At 40.7% G+C, this 10,806-nt stretch overlaps 1 protein-coding gene across 1 annotated transcript; it reads left to right on the forward strand.

Annotated features, from left to right (window-relative positions):
• The first annotated feature begins 423 nt into the window (after positions 1-423).
• LOC145863417 (uncharacterized) lies at positions 424-10,023 on the forward strand. Its single transcript, XM_082968334.1, has 2 exons — positions 424-910; positions 7,069-10,023. Exons 1-2 carry the CDS (start codon positions 661-663, stop codon positions 8,142-8,144), a joined length of 1,326 nt encoding a protein of 441 aa, XP_082824460.1. The 5' UTR covers positions 424-660; the 3' UTR covers positions 8,145-10,023.
• Positions 10,024-10,806: the final 783 nt, after the last annotated feature.

The raw sequence follows: 10,806 nt of genomic DNA on the forward strand, positions 1-10,806 counted from the left end.
AGTGACCCCAAACTTTTTAACGGTGGTATACATCTACGTGATGTATTGTTACACCATGTAGGAGCAGTAAAGACCTAGTCTGTTCATTATATACATCTACATGATGTATTGTTACACCATGTAGGAGCAGTATTGACCTACAGCAGCTGGCTACTTATTTAGATTTAGTTTGACTGAATGAAACTGCCTTAAATGTCCTTAGTAAAAAATAAAAAAACAAATTCGCACTAATCAACCAACACATTCAGGTCTTTGTATGTCTCAATATAACAGTATTATTTAATTAAATCCATTTAAAATAATCTTTATCTGAAAATAAAATCTGCTCCTCAACAGCGTTTCCCTCCAGTCAGCAGACGGCGATGTGCGTCTTTCAGCCGATGCTGCAGCGTGACGTATAATCTAGTGGACGGTTCTTCATAAACAGCTCGTCAACCACCTCGGTAGCTTGCTAGCCAACATAGCCGAAAGATTCAAGCTATTTATACGCTTTCGGTCTATATTAGCTACTGTGTTGTAGACACACTTCTGTCGTATCTACTTGTTAACCTATTTAATTTAATATTACGTTATTTTGTATTAGTCAGCTATAGTAGCTGGCTGGTTAAGTTAGCATTAGCCTAGTCGCTAATGATAGCTAGCTAGCTAACATCCCCGAACATGAGCTCCCTAAACTACTCCCCTCCTGTTAAAGAAGAGGAGGTCTGCTGGACGGAGAAAGAAGCTCTGGGGCTGAACATTGTCGTGAAAGAGGAGAAGGAAGAGGAGGATGTTATAGTAAAACAAGAAGTAGAGGGCGAGGCTGTTACAGCGGAAGAGGAAGACGTGTTCAGAGTGAAAGAGGAGGATGGGGAGATTACTGTCACATTGAAAGATGAAGAGGAGGAGATAGGAGATCTGAGTAACACCAGTAAGTACCACCTTCAATAAGTTTTTAACTTTGGATATTCGGAGTTGGCTCGTCAATACCTCTTCAACGGAGGGCCCTGGGATGATGACTGATATGTCTAGAATCAGGACGTAGAGACAAGCTACCCCTTGTTTTCTCCGTTCCGTTTCCAAAAAGTGACTTAACATATATATTTGAGGAGGGTCTATCTGCTGACCGCAGACTGGGGGCCACGGCATGTAATGAGTTTAATGTAGTGATGTTTTACTACACACCGTTCCCCACAATAGAGCCATGTGAGAGTTGGGTTGGCTACACCAAAGATTATGGATATACTGACAAGATGTCTCTCCGCCCTAACAAGGGAAGTCGTTGTCCACAAAGCTGCACTGTGGGTTGTCTCGCTCCCACCTATCCTGTCTTTGGATTGGTGGATACATCTTATTATTGTAATCTATTGTTTATATTCTATGAGAGTTGTTGTCGTCAACTGCCTGTATTCAATGGAGAGAGATGCTAAGCTACTAGCATGAATATGCATAGCGATCTGGAGACAACTCCTATAGTGTTTATATCAAAGTTGTCGGTATGTCACGTGTCCACATAACAACTTAATCATTACGAAACTTCTGTTAGATCAAGTAAACCTCACGTAGCAAATAAGCCATTCATTTTGTTGTTGACCAAATTCAACACTTTCCACATTGGGTTGATAATTGTTTCCACTTGGATACAACCAACTGTAACCTACTGGCATGACCTAGGGAGTTACAACCTACTGTAACCTACTGGCATGACCTAGAGAGTTACAACCTACTGTAACCTACTGGCATGACCTAGAGAGTTACAACCTACTGTAACCTACTGGCATGACCTAGAGAGATACAACCTACTGTAGCCTACTGGCATGACCTAGAGAGACAGAACCTACTGTAGCCTACTCGCATGACCTAGAGAGATACAACCTACTGTAACCTACTGGCATGACCTAGAGAGACAGAACCTACTGTAGCCTACTGGCATGACCTAGAGAGATACAACCTACTGTAACCTACTGGCATGACCTATATATATATATATATATATATATACACAAGCATTTCTAAACTTTTTTTCTCTCACTTTTATGGGGTATTGTGATGTCTTTATGAGGTATTGTCTGAAAATTGATAATTGAAAAAAATATATACATTTTATAATAACCAAATGTGTAAAAAGGAAGGGGTCTGAATGCATGTATGTTGTATGTTCTAGGGCAGATTAAAAAAAATAGTATTTTCTTTCTACCAATTGATTGGTTGAAATTGTATGACGTGTATTTGTTCATATAGACACACCCCATGTGTTTAATAAAATCAACTGTATGTGCAGAACTTGAACTGAACTGATGCTTCAAGCATTTGATTAAATAATTAACACACACAAATGACTTGAGGAAGCCAGAGATCAATATAACCAGAAGAAAATAACCAATTCCCCACCTGCTGCTGGCCTTTGTTAATTCTGACATTATGCTCCTGAAGTTTCCGGTAAAATAGGCAAACTTTTTCCATTTCCGTTTGAAGTGCCAATTTATCTTACCATTTCTACCGATCTGCGTGCCAGTTATGAACGAGTTACAACACCTGTTTGGCTCCGCCACTTCCTGGGTCGGTGAAGTGAGGTATTAAATTTAAGGATTAAATCATTTAAGGAATATATCCGAGTCTCACGCTCATCACCTGTGGAATGCTTCCAGCGAGGTGTGGATTTAATAGTATGTTGTACCTAGTTTCCCTCCTTCAGGGAACAGTAATTATAGTCATAAATCAAATCAAATGTATTTCAATAGCCCTTCTTACATCAGCTGATATCACAAAGTGCTGTACAGAAACCCAGCCTAAAACCCCAAACAGCAAGCAATGCAGGTGTAGAAGCACGGTGGCTAGGAAAAACTCCCTAGAAAGGCCAAAATAGGAAGAAACCTAGAGAGGAACCTGGCTATGAGGGGTGGCCAATCCTCTTCTGGCTGTGCTGGGTGGAGATTTTAACAGCACATGGCCTTGATGTTCAAATGTTCATAAATGACCAGCATTGTCAAATAATAATAATCATAGTTGTTGTCGAGGGTGCAACAAGTCAGTAACACAAGAGTAAGTGTCAGTTGGCTTTTTCATAGCTGATCTTTGAGAGTATCTCTACCGTTCCTGCTGTCTCTAGAGAGTTGAAAACAGCAGATCTGGGACAGGTAGCACGTCCGGTGAATAGGTCAGGGTTCCAGCAGGTCTGGGACAACAGGTCTGGGACAGGTAGCACGTCCGGTGAACAGGTCAGGTTTCCATAGCTGCAGGCAGAATAGTTGGAACTGGAGCAGCAGCACGGCCAGGTGAACTGGGGACAGCAAGGAGTCATCAAGCCAGGTAGTCCTGAGGCATGGTCCTAGGGCTCAGGTCCTCCGAGAGAGAGAAAGAGAAGAGAGAATTAGAGAGAGCATATTTAAATTCACACAGGACACCGGAAAAGACAAGAGAAATACTCCAGATGTGACAGACTGACCCTAGCCCCCAGACACATAAACTACTGCAGCATAAATACTGGAGGCTGAGACAGGAGGGGTCAGGAGACACTGTGGCCCCATCCGATGAAACCCCCGGACAGGGCCAAACAGGTAGGATATAACCCCACCCACTTTGCCAAAGCACAGCCTCCACACCACTGGAGGGATATCTCCAACCACCAACCTACCATCCCGGGACAAGGCCGAGTATAGCCCACAAAGATCTCCGCCACGGCACAGCCCAAGGGGGGGCGCCAACCCAGACAGGAAGACCACGTCAGTGACTCAACCCACTCAAGTGACGCACCCCTCCCAGGGACGGCATGGAAGAACACCAGTAAGCCAGTGGATTTAATAGTATGTTGTACCTCGTTTCCCTCCTTCAGGGAACAGTAGTTATAGTCATAACGTTAAGCTTGTCATATGATGAACTTTAACCTCTCTGGGCTAGGCGGGACGAAATCGTCCCACCTACGCAACAGCCAGTGTAATCCCGTGGCGCGATTTTCAAATACCTTAGAAATGCTATTACTTCAATTTCTCAAACATATGACTATTTTACACCATTTTAAAGACAAGACTCTCGTTAATCTAACCACACTGTCCGATTTCAAAAAGGCTTTACAACAAAAGCAAAACATTAGATTATGTCAGCAGAGTACCAAGCCAGAAATAATCAGACACCCATTTTTCAAGCTAGCATATAATGTCACAAAAACCCAGAAGACAGCTAAATGCAGCACTAACCTTTGATGATCTTCATCAGATGACACACCTAGGACATTATGTTATACAATACATGCATGTTTTGTTCAATCAAGTTCATATTTATATCAAAAACCAGCTTTTTACATTAGCATGTGACGTTCAGAACTAGCATACCCCGCAAACCTCCGGTGAATTTACTAAATTACTCACGATAAACGTTCACAAAAAACATAACAATTATTTTAAGAATTATAGATACAGAACTCCTTTGTGCAAGCGAGGTGTCCGATTTTAAAATAGCTTTTCGGTGAAAGCACATTTTGCAATATTCTGAGTACATAGCCCAGCCGTCACGGCTAGCTATTTAGACACCCACCAAGTTTAGCCCTGACCAAACTCCGATTTACTATTACAAAAGTTTGATTACCTTTGATGTTCTTCGTCAGAATGCACTCCCAGGACTGCTACTTCAATAACAAATGTTGGTTTGGTCCAAAATAATCCATCGTTACATCCAAATAGCGGCGTTTTTGTTTGTGCGTTCAAGACACTATCCGAAGTGTAAATAAGGGTCACGAGCATGGCGCAATTCATGACAATTTTTTTTCTAAATATTCCATTACCGTACTTCGAAGCATGTCAACCGCTGTTTAAAATCAATTTTTATGCCATTTTTCTCGTAAAAAAGCGATAATATTCCGACCGGGAATCTGCGTTTAGGTAAACAGACAAAAGAAAACATAGCATGGGGTCGACGCGGGCACGCGCCTGAGTCTCACAGTACTGTAACCAGCCACTACCCAAACGCGCTACTTTTTTTCAACCAGAGCCTGCAAAGCCACGATTCAGCTTTTTGCCGCCTTCTGAGAGCCCATGGGAGCCGTAGGAAGTGTCACGTAACAGCAGAGATCCTCTGTAATGGATAGAGATAATCAAGAAGGGAAATAAATTGTCAGACAGGCCACTTCCTGCATGGAATCTTCTCAGGTTTTGACCTGCCATTTGAGTTCTGTTATACTCAGACACCATTCAAACAGTTTTAGAAACTTTAGGGTATTTTCTATCCAAAGCCAATAATTATATGCATATTCTAGTTACTGGGCAGGAGTAGTAACCAGATTAAATCGGGTACGGTTTTTTATCCAGCCGTGTCAATACTGCCCCCTAGCCCTAACAGGTTAACTTAAATACTGGATCTTGCTGTCGGACAGTTTTTGTATTCAGTTCTCTGAAATGCTCTCTAACTACGTAACATTTATTGTCTCCTTATGTTACGCTGGGAAAACAGTTTTCATGGGCACAGTAATCCTAAATCATTTCAGTTTACTAAATCCAATGGTTCTAACCGAGAGTCACCTTAACTTTATTGACAACTCCCAAATGGATACTGTCATTAATGCGGTTCTTCAATAATTACACATAATTCTTAATACTGTAGCTGTTTAGTTACAGTCAGATGTTCAACTATCATCAGCTGATCCAGGAAATCATTTTCTGAGTGCCAGTCAAATGTAGTTCTTCATTCAGTACACCGGTAAAGACAGTTATGCCGTGCTCCACGTTGGATCCAACATCCCAAACAAATCGATATTTATAATGTGTTGTTGTCTTCTTGATTTACAGTAGGGTCTCGTTAGTCCGTTTGGAAACGGAGATACTTAGCTCATAATGTGTAGAGAACTGTTCCTTGATGGATAGGCTATTGTACAACACACAGCTATTTTCCTTTATTCAGGACATTTAGAATGACAACACATTACAGAGTAGCCTAGTGGGATTATTCACAAAATGATCTGGTGATCAGGTTATGAATTGTCATGACAAAGACATTTTAGTCTCCTTGTTTCACCTGAAATATTAAATGATTTATAGTCCTAGGTCTATGTTGTTGTTAGACCTACTGTAGGACCCATAAAGTCACCTATGTTATTGTTAGGTGAGATTATAGACCATTTTGGCATACACTTAGTGGACAAAACCTCATTGTCAGGCTGATGGAAAACTAGCCAATGAGCATTTTACTGGTTGAAGTCCTTGAGTAGCACTCCTGATCTAGTGCTGTAATATTCAGAATACATTGTGAAAACTAATCTTTGCTCACCATTTTTTAAATATATATATTTTTTTCACCCCTTTTTTCTCCCCAATTGGTACTTACAGTCTTGTCTCATCGCTGCAACTCCCATACGGAATCTGGAGAGGCGAAGGTCGAGAGCTATGCGTCCTCCGAAACACAACCCAACCTAGCCGCGATGCTTCTTGACACAATGCCCATCCAACCCGGAAGCCAGCAGCACCAATGTGTTGGGGGAAACACTGTACACCTGGCGACCTGGTCAGCGTGCACTGCGTCCGGCCCGCCACAGGAGTCGCTAGTGCGCGATGAGACAAGGATATCCCTGCCGGCCAAACCCTCCCCTAACCCGGACGACGGTGGGCCAATTGTGCGTCGCCCCATGGGCCCCCCGGTAGCGGCCGGCTGCAACAGAGCTTGGACTCGAACCCAGAATCTCTAATGGCACAGCTTAGGCCACTTGCTCACCATTTTTGCTCCAGGCAGATATACTACATCCATAACTAGCGGTTTCTGCATTAGCAGGGAGGTGTTTCTGCAATCAAATTGTGTGTTCATCGCCCTTGTCGCAATTTTAGCAAACACAGAAAGTTGCCTATATTTGAGAACAAAAGTCGCCTAGCACACTGCTTAGGAGTTCAACACCTTTTACTTATTTCTAGTTACTACTAATGTGAAAACAAGACTAAATATGACTATTGTTGCTCACTTGACTGTCTTAAGACAATTGTCAAGTAATTTTAACATTCATTACAGACGTCAATTGTTGTACAGTATCATGGCTACGCTGTTTGCATCACCTTTTTCAGTGGATTTCTGCTGTTGTGAGCCTTTAACTATCTGTCTGACTTGTTCACACAGGAGAGAGACGTGACTATCATGGATCCTCTGGGGAGCCTCAACATCATGATGCTAACGAGTCAGAGAAGAGTCTGTCCAGATTCTATCACCTCAAGAAACACCAGCAGAGACCCACAGGGAAGAAATCTATCTGCTGCTCTGACTGTGGAAAACATTGCAAATCTTCATCAGAACTTAAAATACACCAGCGAACACACACAGGAGAGAAATCTCACCACTGTTTTGATTGTGGGAAGAGTTACTTAAGATTAAAATCACTAAAAGTACACCAGAGAACACACACTGGAGAGAAACCTTACAGCTGTGATCAATGTGGGAAGAGTTTTACTACATCTAGCTATCTGATTATACACCAGAGAACACATACAGGAGAGAAACCGTACAGCTGTATTCAATGTGGGAAGAGTTTTACTCAGTCAAGCAACCTGTTATCACACCAGAGGACACACACAGGGGAGAAATCTTTTAGTTGTAATCAATGTGTGAAACGTTTTATTACATCTAGTGAACTGACTGTACACCAGAGAACACACACAGGAGAGAAACCTTATTGCTGTGATCAATGTGGGAAGACTTATATTTCATCTTGCCATCTGACTAGACACAAGCGAGTACACACAGGAGAGAAACCATTCCACTGTTCAGATTGTGGAAAAAGATTCTCATCTTCACAGAATATGAAGAAGCACCAGAAAACACACACAGGAGAGAAACCTTATAGCTGTAATCAATGTGGGAAGAGTTTTACTCGGCCAGACAGCCTAAAATTACACCAGAGAACACACACAGGAGAGAAACCTTATAGCTGTAACCAATGTGGGAATAGTTTTTCTACATCTAGCTATCTCACTATACACCAGAGAACTCACACAGGAGAGAAACCTTATAGCTGTAACCAATGTGGGAATAGTTTTTCTACATCTAGCTATCTCACTAAACACCAGAGAACTCATACAGGAGAGAAACCATATAGCTGTGCTCAATGTGGGAAGAGTTTTTCTACGTCTAGCTATCTCACTATACACCAGAGAACACACACAGGAGAGAAACAATATAGCTGTATAGCTGTAGTATAGCTGTAATATAGCTGTATTCAATGTGGGACAAGATTTGCTTGGCTATCACATCAGAGAACACACACGAGATAATATCATAGCTGATATCAATGTGGGAAGAGATTGTCTGATTAAACATCAGAAAATACATGAAGGAGTTGTTTCATGATATCGATGAAATAATGTCACAATGTAGAATGTTTTAACCTTGTAGAAGGAGTATTTTAATGATGTCACAATGTAGAACCCTAAACGTTTGTCCCCTGTTCTATTGATTTCAACATGATATGGATATTAGCCTCAGGGGGAAAATCCAGGCTCTGAAATGAAAGAGTACTATTTATGAGATTTAACAAAAAGTGATTAACAAAAAAAGAGCTGTGTTACACTTACCACGTTGGTGACGCACTTGAATCCAAATGCAACACTTCAAAATGTAGCTAGCTGCTTTCTACAAATTGTCCTCTAACCAGTGATGTACACATTATTCCCAGATTCCATGTGGTTTTTGAGCTGTTCGTTTTAACAGGATGTGCAACTTCATCTCCCTCCTGTCACACAAATGATTTTATCATGATATCGATGAATAAGTGTTGTGTTCCTTTGTTTAGCGACCCCTACATTTAAATGCATCACTCCAAAATGTAGCTGACTGTCTTCTGCAGGTTGTCCTCTAACCAGTGAGGTAAAATATTTCTCCCATTTCCATGTGTTTTTGTTTATTTGTTAATTTACAACATCACGTACAACCTAATTTCCCCCCTACTCGATATCAGTGATTTATTGCTGCTTGTGCAGTTTATAAGGAGCTTGTTTTAAAAAATACAAGTAATATGATTATTGTGGAAGATGTTTGTGTACATAACACATGTTATGTTTAGGTTTTCAATTTATCACAAACTGTTTCTGCATATTGGTTATTGATTTGGACAAGTTAAAACTTTGTTTTGACATTGGGGATATCCCACCTAGCAAAATGTCATTGAAAAGACATCGAAAATAAGACTATGCAATCAAATATTTCATATTTACAAATCATGTAACATTTAGTAATGATAATTATTTATGCAACCAACTGACTGATTTTTTTGGTACAATAATATTGACATTGTTATCCTGCTTTTAGAATATCAGGGTTCATTCTCAGATGTGCCAAACCAAATGTACTAGAGCATGACATTGGGGACTGGGCCCCGATCCAACAACATGCCTATCTAGTGAACCCTGAAAAGAGAGAGAAGCTCTGCAGTGAGGTGGAAAGTTACTACGGATATTGCAGGAGTTTCCTCTTGAAATCAGACATGTCAGTGGTAAGGACAACTTGGTTGCTGATTGTCTCAAGGGTGGGCAGTCAAAAAGATTTGTGTTTTGCGTTTAGCCAGTGCGTTGCCATGGATCACAATTTATTTTGACTGCATGTTTTTCCGTATAGGAGATGAGTTTTGTTTGGGCTCGTTCCAAAGGGACTAGAGTTCTAGAAGCTAGTGAGTTTTAGGAAGACGAGAGTTCTAGAAGCTAGTGGGTTTTAGGATTCTATAGAAAGAAAAAGGAGAGAAAATAAAACTATTGAATATTATTATTTAGAAATACGTGTTTTTCTTGTTTTTAATTGTTGACATCCAGTAGACACCATGTTTATATTGGTGAAGGTGAATCATTGTAGATGATCATAATGTGAAATGGAAGTTTTTTTCTGTTGGTGGTGAGCAAACTTGTCCATCAAAAACATAGGATATATTTGTTGTCTTAATGTAGCAATGATTAAAGTGTCAAAATGTATTTCAGTGGACAATTCAGTGAACTGTTCTGTGAAAGGTGTTGGCTAGAGATGACATGCAGGAGGTTGCAGGGATTTGTAGTCTTGCATGTCGTCTACTTTGATATCAATTAGCATTTTCGAATCCGAGCGTAAAGAGAGACAAAAATATTGATACAAGTATTTGTATTTATTATGGATCCCCATTAGTTCCTGCCAAGGCAGCAGCTACTCTTCCTGGGGTTTATTATGGATCCCCATTAGTTCCTGCCAAGGCAGCAGCTACTCTTCCTGGGGTTTATTATGGATCCCCATTAGTTCCTGCCAAGGCAGCAGATACTCTTCCTGGGGTTTATTATGGGTCCCCATTAGTTCCTGTCAAGGCAGCAGCTACTCTTCCTAGGGTTTATTATGGATCCTCATTAGTTCCTGTCAAGTAAGAAGTAAGTTCAGGGACCGTGCCAGCCTGCCTGAACCACCCTTTTCAAGCAAAAGGTATAAATGATGGGTTATGAACTAACAGGTATAAATGATGGGTAATGAATTAACAGGTATAAATGATGGGTTATGAATTAACAGGTATAAATGATGGGTTATGAATTAACAGGTATAAATGATGGGTTATGAACTAACAGGTATAAATGATGGGTTATGAATTAACAGGTATAAATGATGGGTTATGAATTAACAGGTATAAATGATGGGTTATGAATTAACAGGTATAAATGATGGGTTATGAATTAACACATCCCCTGCTAGCCCAGGCATTTCAATACATTCAGGATTTCTTACGGTCCATGTGCAATGTATATGGTTATCTCTCTCTGTCTCTCTCTCTATCTCTTCTTTAACAAGCAGCCATGTTGTTGTCATTCCACTAGGGACCTGTTTTCAGCATTTTAAGTCTCCAGTCAATAACCGGTGCAC

This window comes from Salmo salar, chromosome 02 (assembly GCF_965601325.2).
Source record: "Salmo salar chromosome 02, fSalSal1, whole genome shotgun sequence".
NCBI lineage: Eukaryota > Metazoa > Chordata > Actinopteri > Salmoniformes > Salmonidae > Salmo > Salmo salar.

What these genes read in the sequence shown, in the direction of transcription:
- LOC145863417 (XM_082968334.1), top strand. Translation starts at nt 661, where the DNA reads ATGAGCTCCCTAAACTACTCCCCTCCTGTTAAAGAAGAGGAGGTCTGC. An exon ending in AGGAGATCTGAGTAACACCA is followed by an intron (nt 911 to 7,068) that starts GTAAGTACCACC and finishes TTGTTCACACAG; the next exon opens with GAGAGAGACGTGACTATCAT.